This window comes from Peromyscus leucopus, chromosome 8b (assembly GCF_004664715.2).
Source record: "Peromyscus leucopus breed LL Stock chromosome 8b, UCI_PerLeu_2.1, whole genome shotgun sequence".
Lineage (NCBI taxonomy): Eukaryota > Metazoa > Chordata > Mammalia > Rodentia > Cricetidae > Peromyscus > Peromyscus leucopus.
The window spans coordinates 51,578,211-51,597,054 of record NC_051086.1 but is presented as its reverse complement, the minus strand read 5'-3'; the positions used below and the strand labels follow the sequence as shown (position 1 = coordinate 51,597,054).

The 18,844-nt window shown below is 45.6% G+C and overlaps 1 protein-coding gene across 9 annotated transcripts in view; it reads right to left on the bottom strand.

The window, feature by feature from the left end:
• Positions 1–18,844, bottom strand: part of Myh10 (myosin heavy chain 10) — a 167,021-nt gene that overhangs the window by 132,720 nt on the left and 15,457 nt on the right. For 3 of the 9 annotated variants that reach the window (XM_028869397.2, XM_028869396.2, XM_028869402.2), the window contains exon 1: positions 4,360–4,738. The exons of 1 other annotated variant lie outside the window; for it this stretch is intronic. In XM_028869397.2, coding sequence (XP_028725230.1) covers positions 4,360–4,418 — 59 coding nt within the window. In that variant the 5' untranslated portion in view covers positions 4,419–4,738. Of the gene's footprint in view, positions 1–3,906; positions 4,035–4,092; positions 4,740–18,844 lie in introns of those variants that run through there. 5 more of the 9 variants (XM_028869395.2, XM_028869403.1, XM_028869399.2 and 2 more) reach the window with 5 other exon arrangements.

Below are 18,844 nucleotides of genomic sequence, written 5' to 3'. Positions count from 1 at the left end.
CTGTGGGCACACGGACAATCAGACGTATGGTGAGGACTGTGCTTAGCGGGTTGGTAACATATCATTCCAGTTTTGATGCTCAGTGGTAGAAAGTGTGAACATCACCTCAGGAGAATTTGAGGGAAATAAGAGGCCACACCCTCCACATTTTGGAAGTGCAGACTATTAAATGTGGAAAAAATTCAATTGCAACAAGATGAGTTTATCTTATTCTTAGTTGGTTAGACTGCATATACGGCACTTTGGAATGCCTCCTGTTGTCTGTAAGTCTACATACATTAATTTTCCGTGGGTGTAGAAACAATCTTAAATTTGATAGGCAGCTATAAATTGGAATAACTTAGCAAGTCATTTCTATAGCAGGTCTAGAAAATGTAAATTGTGAAATTTTTTGTTGCTTTATCAAATGGGGACATTTAAATTTTATTGGTACATGTTTAAGATGCAGAAATGTTAATTTATTGTAAAAAAAAAAAAAACTAGTGGATTGAGAAATTGCAATCACCACATGCTTCTAGTTTTCTGGGGAAAGATAACACACACACTTTTCATTTTTTTTTGAGCCCCAGGCAGCTGTCTTAGAAGTTCGTGTGTAGATGAGGCTGGTCTTGAACTCCTAAAGTTTCTGTTTCCACCTCTGGGATCACAGGTGTGTACCACCATGCCCAACTTCATTTACTTTTAAATGAAGTCAATTCTTTGGGTCTTCAGTTGAGCAGTAGATTACAAATTATTTTTATTTTTAACACTTTCAGATTTTTTTTCTGCAACTAAACCCCATGGGGATGGTTACCTGTCCTTTGCTGTGTGGCACTGGTCAGTTAGTCTGGTCCCTGGTACATGACAGAGAATCCTGATCTACTTTACATAAATGGTCCCCATCTTTAAATTTCACTTCAACTTCCCCCAACCAAAACCCTTCCCTCCTGACCCAAATGCTACCCTTTCACACTTTCTTTTCAGGTCAGTCTAGCAATTTAATCCTTCCTTCTCCTTCGCCTCCTCGCCGGCTCTGCTGGCAGTCTCCTCGACCTACCTAGCCGGGCACCAGGAGGCTCCCGAGGCAGGTAGGAGGTGCTCCTGGGGCTGTTTAGTTCATCGACTGTGGGGCCAGCAAAGATGTTTCAGTGAGCTGAACTCTTCACTTGTGCTTGCCAAGTATACTGTATTTTTTCACTCCATTGCACATTTGGTATTAGATCTGATTTAAAACTGGCATTTAACATGTACCGCTTGCAAATATTTTTGCCTTGCTGAAAGGCTAATATCACAATTTTTAAAACAATCTTGTTATGCATCCCTAATTACATCCAGGCACTATTCTAAAGAGTTACACATATCAAGGCCTTAATCCTCACAAGAGGGGTACAAGGTAGCTTCCATTAATAACTCCATTTCACAAATGAAGAATCCAAAGAATTCCGAGAATAGACAAGTAACAGGCCCAAGGTCACATAGCAGAGGTCACAAGTAGCAGAGGAAGTCTTAAGCCCTGAGACCAGGCTACACTGATCAAAGTGAGTGAACAGGGAAGAAACTTTGAAGGATATGTAGCATCCATATTACTTGTTACCAAATTAAAAAATCCTGTCTACCAATAACGGGGGAAAGATTATAGGTTCTGTCAATGAACACATTAGCACAACCTGGCTCAGACTTTATATTTTTTAGGAAAATAAATACCTTACATTTAAGAAAAAGGAGAATAAAAAGGAAGCTCTATAGTAGACAGGCATGGAGAGATTTGGAGGTGTATCTGTCATCTGAAGTAACTATATGTGTCTAATTATAATTAAATCATTTATCAGTGTATATATAAAGTTGCCTCCTACAGAGGCAAAGTTCCCATTCCTTGCATTGGTTGTAGACAACCTCCCCTGGGGCATCCACCCAGCTCATTTCTGACTTCCAATGAAATGCCACCCAGCAAAATTCTCAGCTGCCTCCCAACACCCAAGGTAGTTGTGGGCAGAGGAAAACAATTCAATTTTATGATCAGACTGAATACAGAAGAACAGATAACAGAATGCCAGTTAGCCATCCTAGAAGATGCTTCTGGAACAGATGGAACCAAATGAGAACTGCCCCAATCTGTGTAACGCTATCTACTACTGAGGTCCCTGGTGTTACCCGGCTGCACGCATCTCTTAATTTATCAAAATTCTACTTAACCAAACAACCACAGACACAAAAGGCAAGACTGCTATGAAGCCCTGCACCAATTAATAAAATACTCCCAAAAGTTGGATCTTAAACCAGGGGTTTTAATTCCTCCTATGTGGTAACAATGTACATCAAAGGCTGAAGCATATGGTCATTCACCCTACCACGGTGCCCTTCAAATTTTCCTCCATCTCACTCTCTATCCAGTCTCTTCATTGTCATGACTTCCCTAAGGAGCCCAGATACACGGCCAAGCACTCACAGGTCACATCCTTTTGCTGCAAAAGCTTGTGGTATATCACACAATTTGCACCATATGCTTTCGGCTGATAAGGATGGGAAGAACGGAATTTAAGATGCACAAGTAAGGAGATACATAAAATGGCCACTTTTTCAGAACCGGAGACAGACAGGGCATACTTAACACATCAAAAGCATGGAGCCACAAGAATAGTTAATAGAGGCAGATTGATGAAGGGGATGAAACAATGAATTAGATTATAAAGTTTTCCAGAGTCAGATACTAACAGGAATAATTAAACCTCATCCGAAGCATCCTTAGTTTCAATGTTTAAAAAAAAAAAACAAAAACAAAAACAAAATCTCAGCATAGCCCAAGTATTATATTTAGTATTATTTTATCCAGCAAAAACGGCAGTCTTTGTTCCATCCGCAGTCTGGATCTACCCCGCCTGCTTTTCCCTACCCCACCCCAACCCACCCCACCCCCTTCCATCCACCGCAGTGATCTTGAGGAGAGCTGCAGAGGCCCCAAGAAACAAGAGATAACGGTCGTAGGTAGAGACCCCGTTACCCAAACCTTCGCAGCTCGGGTCAGACCCGCCGAGTGGCCACCTCCTCCCTAAGGCCCCAGTTCCTAGGCAGGCCTGAGTGGGGGCCTCTCGGGTCCCTGGGCCGCATCCGCCCACCACAGGCCCACAAAGCCCCGCCAATGCCAAGGACTCCACAGCTTCAACTTCCCTCCGACCCAATTCCACTTCGATTTTATGGGATCAGGGTGTGACCCCCAACTGCAGAAGGCCAGGGAGAGATTCTCCGGCGAGCCACACTACCAGATCACTTACACAATAAAGCCATCCAGAGGCGAGGGCTGACCCTCCCCCCGCCACCCTACAACGCGCCCGGGCCACATTTCCCGCCTCGTTCCCCCCAACGGCCCAGGCCTCGCCCGGCGTCCACCTCCCGGTCCTCCACGGTCCCCAGCAAGCGTGGCATGCCGTTTAACTCCCGCCCTCCTTCCCTGAGACCAGCTCTGGAGCCCCTCGCCCGCCGCACGCTCCCCAGATCACTTCATCCCACCGGTCCCCAAAACCTCACAGATTCAGGGTCCGCCTTCTGAGTCCTCGGAGAACCCCTCAGCCGCGCCCGGGGAAGCCTAACTCGGCCTAACCCACCATGCAACCCACCCAGGGGCCCTTCCTTCCCGCGCCCCGAGCACCGAGATCACACCCCAGGACTCAGTCCTCTCCTAGGAGGACAGACACGCCGGTCGCCTCCGGCCTCCTAATAGGGCACTCACCTCCCAACCTCACGCTTCCAGGGATCCAATGCAACTAGGAGTTGGTCCCGACATTCCCACCCCCTAGATCTCCATCCTCATCCCCCTCCAAGGATCCCCACGCACACCCCGGCCCTCATCTCTGCAGGGGTCTCACTCTCAAGGACCTCATTTCCTATCCCTCCAGGGGGTCTCTCCATCTCCATACACTGGGGTCCCGTCACCTCCACAAGGTCCGCTCTCCACTGCCCAGTCTGCTTTTTCCCAGCTCGCGCTATAGGGCTCCTCCGTCTCTGTGCTCCAGAGTCGCCGCCGGCTCTCCCAGCCCGGGGTTCCTTTCCTCCTTGGTCGCCCAACAGTCCCCGCTCCCGGGGACACCGCACTCGGACCCAGGCAACCGCACCTCTCACCTTCAGCCGAAGATGGTGGCGCCAGCGCACGTCCCCAGCAGCGACCACAGATCCAGCGTCTTAGTTCCAAACCCACCGCTGCCTCCGCCGGGCTCCTTTAGCACTGCCGCTCGCGCCTGCCCCACCCACTCCCACCCTCATTGGGCCAGCTCCACGCCCATCACCGCCGCCCCCAGACCCACTGGTCGGTTTGCGCGCCCATCTCCCAGGAAAGACGTTAGCAACCCGAACGAAGCTACCTTCCCAAGTCCGGCTCCCTCCACCCACCTGGAATGATGCTCATTGGCTCCCGCTCCCGACCTAGGCCCACAGGCTCCCGATCTCATAGGCTGATCCTCATGCCTGTCAGAGACGCCGGGAGGTGCGGCCGGGGCAGTGGCGGGGGATTGGCTGGCTTCGGGGGAGATGGACAGCTGAGACTAACTGGGAGCCGGGCGATCCCGCGAGGCAGCGGGCGCCGACCCCGCTGGGGCGTGCGCGCTGCGCTAGTCCGGGGCTGTGCGGCGGGGACCGTGGGGCAGGTGTGTCACAGCCGAAGTCCCCGTCCCCCACTGATCGCGTCTCGCTCAAGCGTCAGGACGCCGCGGCAACCCATTCGAGCGTTCCGCGGCCCGTCGGCTTGCCGCAGCCACCGTGTCCCGCAGCGGGACCCGCTGCCACAGAGGAATTGCCGGCCCCCGGAGCTGCCTGCAGGGGCGGGGCGGGGCGGGAGCGCGGTCCTGAGGCCTGACGTCACCCTGGAGCTTCGAGGGGGTGGGAGCCGCTGCTGTGCGGCTCACCTGCAGTGGGGGAGGGGTGCCGCTCGGCCCATGCGCAAGAGCTCTGTCCTGACCCGGCTGCAGTCAGTCAGCCTGGAACACTGTGGCCCCTGGGATCCCCACCCCATCCCCCCACCCCTCCACCCCCGGCCCCTTTTACTGATGCTTTTTCCGGGCGCCCGCCGGACACCTTCTCCGTGGCCCGCCGCAGTTGGATGTTTGCAAGCGGATAAGACCTGCTTGCCCAACCTCTTAGGCTGGACTGAGATTCCAAAAATATAAGAAGCAAAAGGGCCTGACAGAGAAGACGTGAAAGCGACCTTATGTGTTCATTCACTCATTCATTCCAGTTCCCTACAGAAGAGGAGCTGGGTAGGGTCTGCAGATTCCTGCGGTGTTGTATCCCTTACAGCCGAAGAATTAGTGCTTCAAGTGCCTTAGAAAATGCCTAGGACCTCAGGTGGGGGTGGGGTTCCAAAATAAGGAAACTGGAAAGTTGAAGTCAAAATTGTAATGAAGTGTCTGCAGAATCTAGTCAACTCTTAATTATACATGCATATAAATATTATAAAGTCAAAAATCACAAGAGCAAAATGGATTACTTGTTCTTATAAAAAGAAAAAAATGTTTTCAAAAAATATTGCCTCAAAAATTTTAGTATTTAATATTGGATATATGTGTGTGTGTTCATAGATACCTTGTAAATGTCTGGGAAACTTCTAGACTTTTTTTTTTAAGTGGAAAAAAATCGAAAACAAGGCAGGAAGTGATAAGAAAGGGTTGGTGGAATTCAGAGAAAGCTCCAAGGCAGCTGAATACAGAGCCCTTCAGGTGGAAGTCAGAATTCTTTGTCCTTTGTTCTGATCTATCTGGTCCCCACCCCCACTTGCCCGCTGGGGTGGCTGCCCCCTGTCTAGGTGTCTTGTGTCTTTAGTACCACATGAAGAGTTCTATCCTTGTGAAGTCTACAGAGGAAGTATAAATTAGCTGTACAGAACATGTCAGTGATAGCCCCCTCTTCTAACTGTTTCAGCATTTCTGACTCCACTATCTAAGGCCTTTGCCTAAGCTTTGTTGCCCAGGGAAGTCATTTCTGAATGCAATATTCCATGTAGAGCATCCACGCGGATAGCCCAGGTAAAGCCATCAGACCTGTGGTTTCTCATAATTTCAACACTTCACAAGTTTACAGCAAGCTCAATGAACCATCAGAAGAAGGGAACAAGAAGTTCACCAGAATTAAAACTCACAAAGACATTTGTCTTGATGAGAACTCCATAACAAACTGTCCCCAAGTATATTTCTAGCTCTGGCGTCTCTTCCGTGTTTTCATCTGCCAGATATCTGCCATCCGAGTACTAATCAAGCCTGGTCCCACTTTCCTTCTAGGATCAAACAAGATCTGACATGATCAGAGGCAGGTGTCCATAGATGTCTGCACCACATCTCTGCCCGGATAGGAGGGAAATGGCAAGAGTAACAGGTTCCAAATCTACCTTCCGCCCATCCATGCTTCAGCCCACCGCTCAAGGGCTTAAGCATTCTACTCAAGTTCCCTGACCTGCCTCTGGGCTTCCTTCTCCTCCCTTATTTTCACCCTAGGCCCCCAGTCTCCATCATCCATCCCAGACAGGCATCCCTACCCCAGCCCTCACCAGCACAAAGGAAACATAGGACTTAGAATCAGACCTGGCTCTGGATACAACTCCGTCACTATACCAGAGCCTAATCTTTGACAAATTACCTCATTTCTAAAAGGAGACATAGATATGTACTTGAAAGACTCATTTATCCAATATGTTGAATTGATGGGTCACTGAATAAAATAGTGTGACATTATGGATTAATTGATTGAAAATTGCCTTTTTCTGCTGTATAAGTTCATTACAAAGACGGAGGAAACCCGTGTCTTTATTTGTAGTAATTTTAGCTGGTGAGGTAGGCTGCTTTTACTTCTAAAAGCAAAAGTTCACAGACCATTGTTTGGCAGAGACTAGGTCAGAAGTCCAAACTCATTCCCGCAGGGCAGTTTGAGCATGTGAGTTTGTATGGTTTCATGTGTACAGAATTGATAGGCAGCTTTTTTTTTTTTTTTAATGAATTCCAGCATCTGAAAATTAAGAGCTAACCAATGTTCTTAGTCATTAGGGAACTATAAATTGAAACCACAGTGAGATCCCACTTTATATCCACAAGACTACAATGAGAAAGGCAAGGAATGACACCCACTAGACTCGAATGAAAACATTAAGGGTGGTAGCAGATGCTGGCAAGGACCTAAGAAGCAGGAACTCTGCAGTCATTGCTGGCAGGGATGTAAAATGCTGCAGCCACTTTGGAAAATAAGCATTTTCTTTAAGAGCTAAATGTGTTGTGTGCTTTTGTCCATAATAAAAAAGAATTGCATATAAATTTACCATACAATCCCACAATCCTACCCTTAAGTATTTGAAAAAAAAAAAAAAAAGTGGGAGGTTGGGGGAGATCCTATGTGGACAGAAAAATGTACACAGAAATGTTCACACAGCGTCCTTTATAATAGCCAGAAGATATAAACAACCTAAATGAGCATCAACTCATGAGCGGATACACAAAAGTGGTTGATTCCTGCAACAGATTACCATTCAGCAATAAAAAGTAATAAACAACGGATGCAAGTAACATGGATGAACCGTGAAAACTTTATGCCCACTTGAGAAAAGCCAGACACAAGAACACATACTGAACTATCCCATCTGCATGAAATGCCCATAAAAGGCAAAGCTGGAGATAGAAAGTAATACGGTATTTGCCTGGGGTGACATCTGGGGTCAGGAAGGAGGGACACACAGGATTCAACAGTAAATGAACATAAGAGATCCAAATCGGGTAATGAAAAGGTTCTAAAACTGGCTTACGGTACCAGTTGCACAACTTGGTAAACGTGCTAAAAAAAAACAACAACAAACCCCCAAACTATTCAGTTGTATACTGTAAATTATGTATGTAAATATACCTCAATAAAGTCATTTTTTAAAATAAGGAAAAGGAGCTACCACACGAAAACCTCGATTTCCAGCTTTTCTATAAAAATTGAAAAATCTGGAAATCCAAAAGCCATTTGTTGATGTCTTAGCTGGCGCTCGTTTTTAGACAAGGCACACACTCCTTGGGATGCTCTTGCTACCACCCCTCCCCGCTGTCTCCTACCGGTGACCTGATTTACTCATTGAATTTATTTGTCTGGTCATTATTGCAGTTTGTTTTGTTGTTGTTTTCCTTTCGGTGTTGAGATCAAATTGAGGACCTCTTCTGTACGCAGTGTTTCTCTGTGTTCCAGCAGCCGCTCCCAAATATCCACTGGGAGACTTAATATTAATTATAAATGCTCGGCTGATTGCTCATGCTTATTACTAACTAGCTCTTAAACAACTTAAATTAACCCATTTCTATTAATCTATGTGCCTCCCCGAGGCTGGTGGCTTTTACCTCTCCTGTATGTCTTGCTTCCTTTTCCTCTGATTGGTGACTCCTCTGACTCTGCTCTCCTTCTTCCCAGCATTCTCTCTGCCCCCCAAATCCTGCCTGGCCATTGGTCAGTCAGCTTTTTATTAACAATGAGAGTAGTACATATTTACAGTGCACAAAGATTGTTTCACAGTACTCTTCTTCCACTGAGCTACACCCCAGCCTTCATAGGCATTAATTTAAGTTTTCAGGCCCTTGGTTACTTGCTGGGAGAGGGCAGAGGATTCATAGCAAATCATCCCAGAGATATGAGAAAGGTGTCTTTGAGAGGAATCGTTTCTGTTACAGCAGTGGAGTAGTGGAAAGTTTAGGGAAGAGTCTGCAAGAAGTATAGACAAATCCATCCTATGAGCATAATTTGTGGAAACAGAATGTGAGATACACACTACTATTCATTTCTCAGTCTACCAAAGCCAATAATACCTAACCCAGGTAAAAGGGTCAGTGAGTGTTCAAAGAGGATTTTAAAACAGAAAGAGCCATGATAACTCCAATGAACAAAGAAAGAAAGAAACTTCCAGAATCTCCTTAGGTTCCTTAAGCTCTAGGGGTCTGAGAAAACCCACAAGAACAAGTTCCTGAAACTTACTAATTTAACAATTCCCATCAATCTTGTAGAATCTGGTTAAGTCATATCTTACTTGATTTATGAAACCTGGGGCTGGGAATGGACCTCAGAATGTGCTTAGGATCATGAAACCCTGGGTCAATCCCAATACTCAAAAATAAAAAAGAAAGAAAAAGCAGACTTGATCATCCTTGACCTTAAAACAGCAAGCTATACCCATGACAAATGTTCATGGACTATCTTTTGTGCCTAGGGCCTGTGCCAAGTACTGAGGAGATGACAGACAGTAATAACACAAACATGGTCCCTGACCTCAAGGAGATCATAATCAAGTGGGAAATATGAAAAAATTGGCAAATGGTAATAGAAGACGTTTGTTTTTTATTGTGAATACATACAGGGAAACCTACAGGGTTTTAAGGGTTCTGAAATTATATGCAGATTTTATTGTATGCACTCCCCCCCACAGGGAGATTTATAGCTTTTAAAAGTAGGTTCCCATAAAGGCCTCTGATCTGAAATGGTTGCAAGCATACAATATAGTATGTTCATTACTTAGGTGTAGTTGGAATTTACTCTGGGCCACCTACCAGCTCCCAAATCAAGACACAGAGACTTACGCTTGGCCCACTTAATTTAACCCGTTTCTCTTCATCTACATTTTGCCCCGGGGCTTTTTACCTTTCTTTCATTCTCTATGTCCTGCTTTCCTGCTTCCTCTGTGTCTGGCTGGCTGGCCCCTGGCATCTCCCTGGCATCTCTTTTTCTTTCTTTTGCTTTCTGCACCTAAATTCTTCCTCCTACTTACTCTTCTTGACTGGAAGTTCTGACTATACCTCCTCCCTTGCTATTGGCCATTCTGCTTTTTATTAGACCAGTCTGGTACCTTAGGCAGGCAAGGTAAAACAGCTAACACATCTTTACATAATTAAACAAATGCAACACATCTTTACATAGTTGAGCAAATGCAACACATCTTTGCATAGTTAAACAAATATTCCACAACACGTAGGGTTCTTTAGAAGAACAGAACTGATATAAGTATAAAGGGAGCAATTTATTTTATTAGCTGACACTATTAGAGACTGACTAGTCCAATGACAGCAATCTTTATTCTGGAGACTGAGAGAATCCAGCAAAAGGAAGCTTCAGAGGACCACTGATGCAGTGCCCATCTGAAGCTCTGGAGAGTCACTGGCGCGAGTCCACACTGAGAGGCTGAAGAAGCACAGCCTAGTGTCCACAGATGATGCAGCAAGAGTAGATAATCTCGATTAGGAAGAGTAGAGAATATACATACTGACTATCCCATTCCCCCATCTACGTCCCATTGGGGCCGCTCGCTTGTTGAACTATTCCATCCATCCCAAGGTGGGTATTTTCCCTTAGGTTTACCCACATGTCAATCTTCTCTGGAAATGACCTCCCAGAAACATCTAGAAGTGTATGTTACTGATCTAGGTGCTGGATCCCACCAAGTTGATGAAGACTATGAACCATCACGGTACTACATCACAGAAGCACATCAGAATCCCAGGACAAATGATAAAGACACTGAACCCAGAAGAGTGGCAGAGAAAGAGCCCCGGGAAGGAATTTAGAGGAAGTAATATTGAAGATAAAAACTGAAGAGTAAATGTTAATCAGATGAAGAAAGGGGTCATCCTTTCAGAAAAGGTGGGGGATAGAACACCCAGGAGGGAGGGAGGCAGGGGCCGAATCTTACTTATGCCCTGCCAAGTGGAATAAGATGGGAGAAGACAAGAGGGAACCGTCAGAGAATTTTAATTTGAGGAGCAACACAATCAAGTTCATGTCTTATCAGGATCATCCGGCCATAGGTAGAAGATGAAAGACAGGCTGGGAGCGGGAGTTCTGAATGGCTGCTGCAGCAAACCATGCAGCTAAGAGACGATGGATTTAGATGCAGGAGGAGCCAGCAGGCCAGAGAGGCAAGGTCAGATTGAGGAGATTGCTGTTGCAAGGATTACATGAGATATTTAAAGTGCCAAGCAAAGTGTGAAGATATTAAAATGCCTATCATCACACATGAGGGTATTTATAGTGTCCAGCACAATGCACAACACATTTTAGATTGGTTCCCTTCTTCCTTCTCATGGCCTCATGAACTAAAAACAGTCCTGCCCTGTGCCCTACACTTTTATAAACATGCTCATGGTGAATCCCAATAGCTTACTTTCCTCCATCCATGTACATCCCTGTAGCCTGTCACAAGGCCAGCTCAGCAGAGGTAGAAGGTGAGCCACCAGTGTGAGCCACAGAGATAATTAAAAGTTTTAGTAGCTCTGTCTAAAAAAGAAAAGCCACATCATTTGTACTCACCTTAATCACATTATCAAGTACAAATACATCAAGACTATAACATTTCAATGTAAAACCAACTAAAAATCATTCATTGTTTTTTCAGCTCTAATGCTGTCATGGATTTTTCGCTGGTGGATAAGTACATAAAAATATTTTCAATAGTGAAAGTGCAAAGTCCATTGTGACGTTCCACAGCTTCAGGATGGCTATTTTTAAGTGTATAGAAGTTCATTGAGAAAAAAAAAAAAAAAAGTTCATTGAGATGTACAGACTTTAGGTGTGGTTAATTCGTTTGTGATGTTATTTAGCTTGCAAGTTTTTTATAATAAAGTCTATTTAAAAAAAAAATATTCCTCCGGGTGGTGGTGGTGGTGTACGCCTTTAATCCCAGTACTCCGGAGGCAGAGCCAGGAGGATCTCTGTGAGTTCAAGGCCAGCCTGGTCTACAGAGCGAGATCCAGGAAAGGCACAAAACTACACAGAGAAACCCTGTCTCGAAAAACCAAACCAACCAAACAAACAAACAAAAAACATTAATAGGGGACTGGAGAGATTGCTCAGTGGTTAGGGGCACTTGCTGCTCTTCCAGAGGACCCAGGTGTGATTGATTCTCCACACCCACATGGTAGCAGACATCTGTAACTCCAGCCTCAGAGGAGCTGATGTTCTCTTCTGGCCTCTGAGGGTGCCAGGCACAGACAAGCATATATGTAGATAAAACACATATACACATACAAATAAAAAAACAAATGTAGCTGGGCGGTGGTGGCGCACGCCTTTAATCCCAGCACTCGGGAGGCAGAGCCAGGCAGATCTCTGTGAGTTCGAGGCCAGCCTGGGCTGCCAAGTGAGCTCCAGGAAAGGCGCAAAGCTACACAGAGAAACCCTGTCTCGAAAAACCAAAAAAAACAAAAAAAACAAAAAAAAAACAAATGTAAAAGGTTATTTTTTAAAACATTAATAGAATGTTGCACCTATCATGTGAAGTGTCCAAAACTCAATGTTTGTAGTGGAGGTATAGTAGATATATAGCATGTGTTCATTTAGAGTGGCCACATTTTAAGTACTAAAATGGCTACACCTGGCCACCAGGCACAGTGCTGGACTGTTGGTTCATGTCAGGCAAAGCCAGATTGCATCCCTAAGAACTAGCTCAATATTTGACAAATGGTAGATTCCTAATAAAGATTTGCTGGATAGAAGGGGGCAGGATGAATGAGAGAGTAAATAGATGGGCACAAGATGGGTGGATGACGAGGTCCCTTTCAGCTCTGAGGAGAAGGTATTGCAGCTGAGCCCGAAAGGGGAGCAGGATGTTCTCGGCTAAGGATGGGAGGCTGCAAAGAATCAAGGCACGAGCAAAAGTAATACCAGAAAATGGAAATGATAGAGCTGGGCTAACGAAAGCATACCACATAAAGAAGATGTGAGCGGAATGATTCTAGAAGTTCCTGGAAGTGCTCATTATCAAGGGCAACTAATTGCAATGCTAGACATTTTTGGACACTCCAATTCAGACCACCAAACTATTCATGAAGCCAATTGGAAATAACATGTATGATAATTAGAAAGTCAAATGCTGATTAGCTATTGAAAATGAATGCATTGTTTTTAAAGGTATAGTGACGGCATTTTTAACTCTACAAAAATAATCTTTTTCTTTTAGTGGCATACACAGCAATATTTACATATTTAAGGCTGTAATGCCTAGACTGGGGGTGTAGCTCAGTGACAGAGCATATGTATGGCGTGCCAGAAGCTCTGGGACTATAGTGTCTGGGTTTGCTTCAGAATATCGCAGACAGTATAGCAAAGAGTTTGGTGATGAACTGTTAGGACTGGATGATAGGAACATCAATCTCTCAATTTTTGCATATATTGGAAATTCCTTATAACCTAAAATTGCAAATTAATCTTCTGTGGCTAACCACTTCTACTTGGAGGGCTGAACTTAGGGGGAGGGGCTGGAGTGTCGCTACTAGGTTAAGAGAGCTTGTTGTTCTTGAAGGGGACCCAAGTTTGATTTCTAGCACCCATACAGCTCACAACTGTCTGTAACTCCAATCCTAGGGGTTCTGATGCTTTCTTCTAACCCCGGCAGACACCAGGCAAATGAGTGATGAACATACATATATTCAGGCAGAACACTCATACACATAAAGTAATAAAATAAAAAATTTCTAAATTGCTGGGTGGTGGCGGTACACGCCTTTAATCCCAGCACTTGGAAGGAAGAGGCAGGTGGATCTCTGAGCTCAAGCCCAGTCATATCTACAGAGTGAGTTCCAGGACAGCCAGGACTACACAGAGAAACACTCTCTCTCAAACACACACACACACACACACACACACACACACACACACACACACACACACACACAAACACATTAAAACTAAAAACATAAGACTGCAAGGAAATAAGGACCCTGAGGAAAAAGATCCCTTGCTTTGTTCTTCACGGTCCTCCATAATCTGGAGGATTCCTGCCTCTTACTTCTCAAGTCCACGTCTCAAAACCATATCTCCTGCCCTTTGACACGGTGATTTCCTCCGGTAATCCTCTTTCCCTGGTCTCCTCATCCTCTTTACTTTCTGCCATCGTGTCCCCTTTGCTCATCCTATTTCCTATTAGAAGATTTTTCCTCCACAAATTCACCAAGCCAAGTCCTTTCTACCCCCTCAAGTCCACCTCTGAGACTTCCTGGAACAGCCAGAATGTCTTTGGATTCCTATTGAACTTCAAATTTGTTGTTGTTGTTGTTTATTCTTATTTTCCCTAAATTAAAATATAAGCATTTTTAGGGCAGGGGCTGTCCCGTCTTGAAGGAAGGCCTAAGTCATGCTTTGTATCCATCAACCTTCTGTTACTGAAATGAACTGCCTGGAGCCATATGTAGGGTTCTATTGGCTTCTGATTCTGGAGATTCCAATACAAGCCTGACTCTTCTCATCAAGTTAGTTCATTTTCTTCTCAGAAGGTCACAGGCAGATGGAGAGCCACCCCAAGAATAGCCGGGTCCAGAAGTCTGAGAGACTCCTCTTTGTTTTCTGCCTCTTTGGAGCTCTTGGTCTGTGTGATGAGTTATCTGTGAGGGAGTTCGTGGATTTGATGAACTGAGGTGGTAAGGCATATACTAAATATGGGCAGCACTATTCAACAGGCTGGGGTCCTGGAATACAAAGGAAAAAGCAAGCTGAACACCAGCCTCCGTCTCTCTCCTAACTACAGATGCAATGTGACAAGCTGCCTCAGGCTCTTGTCACTGACATGCCGTGATGGACAGTGACAAAACTGTGAGCTAAAACGAACCCCTCTTCCCTTCAGTTGCTCTCGTGAAGTGTTTTGTCAGAGAAATGAGAAAATAACTAAAACACTCTGAGCTGTGTCACTGGGAAGCAAAGCCCCATCTCCCCAGAGTCGCACAGCTCTGCAGTTGTGTGCACACTAGCAAACAGTGGTGCTTGTTCTGTTCTTACGTGACCCTGTGAGAGGAAATTTCCTAATTTCCTCCTGATGAAAGCGCTCATGGTTGTGAGCCCACTCACACCATTTTCCATCCCTGCTTTGTGAGAGTTGGCTGGCTGGCAGACAGGAGACATTATAGAAACGCTCTCCAAAGAGAGACTTCCTCAAGGGGCTCCAGAGCCCAGGCCTGCCCTTCAGATAAACACGTCAGACTCACAGAACCCAGACCTCTTCACACAGAGGAAGCCATAGATGCTTCCTAGTTATCACATCGCTAATGAAGTATGGAAAGGGCGATGTCCCAAGGTCACAAGCAAATCAGGGAAGAGCTGGGACTCAGTCCTAAGTCTCCTGTCCACTGTCCATCCAACAGTTCTCTGTAAGCCATCATCATCGGCTTTGATGGGACATCTCCTATATATAGAACACTGCGCTACACTGGAAAAATAAATACAGCGTGTCTCAAAGTCCCTAGAAAATGATTACGTGTTTCAGCAGGCTGTTAAGGACTGTAGGAAAGAACTCAGGGACAGAACTTACGTCTAATCCAGGCTGAGTGGACACAGGGTGTCTCAATGATGGCAGCCAGATCTAGAAGTCTGTGGGAGATTTACATAAAGGGCTGCCCACACTTTTTCCAAAGCATCTATATAAAAACCACAGAAAGCCTCCTCTTTCCCTCAGCGCCTGCCAGTTGTGAAATGCCTAAAACCTTTTCCAGGTCCCACCCAGAGAGGGAAAGGTTCATGGCTAATGCTGTGAAAACAGGTAAGATGCAGAGACGTTCTGGTACAGGGGTTAAGGGGAGGCACTTACAGGACAGGCAGCCTGGGGTTGTCTGAAGAAACCCTGAGGATAGCTCATGGCCTCAGGCAGATCACTAAGTTCACTAGGTCCAGGTCACAGTGCAATCGTGAGGAAACCACTGTACCCTGTCTACCACACAAGTAACCTCTTGCCAATGGCAGCCCTTATCATTCCGGTACTTTCCTGCTCTGTCTCCCCAGCCTGGCTCATCCTGAGTCAACAGGAAGTTAGCTTAGAGAGAGGGAAGCTCCCCCAGAACATACCTGGAATAAGTATCTATTAAAAGTCTATCTCTTCAAAGTCACATCTTTCATTTCAGGGGGAGGAAAATGAAGGGCTAAATCGGGAATGGAAAAGTTGCATCTGACCAAAGGTATGTGCAGACACATGTTTGCAAATGAGGTCAAGCTTTCAAAATACCCCAGCTCAGACAGATGAGGCGAGCCCCAGGCAGTGGGCTTCCTATTTACCACGTATGATGGCACACTTCTCTCCGATACCCATGGGATTGTTTGGCAGGAGTTATATTTGAGGGAGTTACTCATTGGAAAATGTGGCTGCATTGCCTAGTTTGAAATGGGAACTTGGACTTCCAGGGATTCCACCCAAAATTAGCTGAATTCCTCAGTTAAAACTGTCAAAGAAGCGTAATCAGGAAATCCGTGTGCCAGACCAGCACTGATTTGGGGAGGGTGGGTACAGGCAGAGGACTGTCCTACCTCCTAATGTTATCAAATCAGAGTTAGGATTTCAACATGTAAATTGGGGTGACAGGACACATTTTAACCATTGGAGTGTAGCTTGGGTTATCTCTTCTGGGAAATGCTTAGAACCTGCAAGTGTTTTGGATCTCAATTTTTTTGATCTTAGAATATTTGCATACACATGATGAGATCCAAGTGTATGCATGAAATTCATTTATGTTTCATGTATGCCTTATTCACATAGCCCAAAGGTAGTTATATTCAATATTTTTCATGTGCCTGCATTTTGACCGCAACCAGACGTACATGAGGTCATGTGTGGAATTTTCCTCCTGTGGCATCACGTTCTTACTTCCCAAAGTTTCAGATTTTGGAGCATTTAGGATTTCAGATTTTTGTTTTGAGATGTTCAAACTAGGTTATCATCCAGCAGAGTCAAAAATTGTAGTTCACGATACTACTGAGATGTGTGGGAAATGCGGGTCTCTTATTTTATATCTACTATATCTTATCTCCCCTTCTTCCCCAGCTCCTTCCTTGTTAGCATTAACTGACCTGAAAAAGAGTGTCAGTTTTTCTGGATGATTGTCTTTATCGGGTTGGTTTATGGACATGTCTGTGAGGGGCCGTCTGGATTGTTAATTGATGTAGGAAATCCCAGCTCATTATGGGCTGTCATTCCCTGGGCAGGTGGTCCTGGGCTGTAATCCCACCCAAAATACTCATTATCTCTCATTGTAAGAATAGTAGAAGATGGGACTGGAGAGATGGCTCAGTGGTTAAGAGCTCTGGCCGCTCCTCCAGAGGACCCAGGTTCAACTCTCAGCACCCACATGGCAGCTCATTACTGTCTGTAACTACAGTTCCAGGGGATCTGTCACCCTCACACAGACATACATGTACACAAAACACCAATGCATACAAAACAAAAATAAATTAATTAAAATAAAAAAAAAAGAATAGTAAAAGAGCTGGGTGGTGGTGGAAGAGGCCTTTAACCCCACCCAGCAGGGGCAGAGGTAGGCAGAGTTCGAGGTCAGCCTGGTCTATAAAGCTAGTTCCAGGACAGCCTGGGCTACACAGAGAAATCCTGTCTTGGCGGGGGGCGGAGGGGGGAAGGTAAAAGAAGAAACTACACAGATACTATCTCTAAGCTATCAGATGGGCTAAACTCCAAAAGTTTTGCAATATACTCTTAGCAGGAAAGTGGGGAAGCAGGCTGACTCCACATTAGTAGGGAATTATATTTTATTCTGTAAGAATCTACTGAAAGTGCTGAAAAGACAGCTCATCTGAAGAGCTTACCATGAAAACCCGGGGACCTGCTGAGTTCGCTCCCCAGCAATTGCGTCAAAGGCTGGGTGCGGCAGCACACACTTGTGTGTACACACTTGTAATCTCAGTGCTGGGGAAGTGGAGGAAGTAGATCCCTATGGCTGAGGGGCAAGCTGCTTAGCCTGATGGGTGATCCCCTGGTCCCATGAGAGCGCTTGTCTCAAAACAGCCAACTACAACAAAACCCAAGGTAGATAGCTCCGGAGGAATGACGCCCCAGGCTGAACTTTGGCTGTGTGTGCCTGCCAATGCTTTCAATACCAGGGCTTGGGAAGCAGAGGCAGGATCTCTATGAGTTCTAGGCCAGCCTGGTCTACATAGTAAAACAAAAAGTTTAAATCTGGCCTCCTGTGCCTTTGTGCCAAGCGGAAGGATTTGGTGTGGTAGTTTGCTTGTCTCTGCTCTTCCTTGAACACCTTCCTTGTTCAAATCCTCCTGAAACTGCAAATCTGTGCCCATCCCCGTTGTTGGCAGCAGCACAAAACCACACACACACATTCGTGGCAATAGACACAGCCTCCACCGTTTCCGAGCCTAAGGGCAGGAGATGAGAAATGCTGCCCCGCCTGCAGGCTGAAAAGTACAAGTTAGGAGAGAGGCATCTCCCTGTGACCCGAGGCAACCGGAGGCTCTTTGTGAATGCATTGCTTACATCTAACAGTGCAGGCCTCTTAAAAGGCATGGGTCAGGAAGAGACCTGTCTTCGTTAGGGTTTCTATTGCTGTGAACAGACACCATGACCGCAGCAATTCTTGGAAAGGAAAACATTTAATTGGGGCTGGCCTACAGTTCAGAGGTTTAGTCCGTTGTCATCATGGCGGAAAGCAAGGCAGATATGGTGCTGGAGAATGAACAAGATCCATTCCTGCATCTTGATCTCAGGAAGCAGGAAGAGCATGTCACACGGGGTGTGGCTTGAGCATCTGAGACTTCAAAGCCCATCCCCAGAGCCACACCTCCTCCAGCAAGGCCACACCTCCTAGTTCTGCCACTCCCTGTGAACCTATGGGGGCCATTTTCTTTCAAACTACCACAGACCCAAAATAAGAACGCCGGTGGCAAAATTCCAAAGGAATTTCTGTTTCAGAGTCCCAACCTACGAAAAGAAGCAAGTAGCGAAAGGTATACATAGAATTTATGAAAGGTGTGTGGTATGTGTGCTTGCAAAAGGAAAACTATCCATTTTTATAGGACAAGTATAGGAAGAGAGAAGGCCTAGGATGGAGAGACATAGAAACTGTGCTCCTCCATTGGGGTGGAGGCTACTGAACCCCTCTTCCCT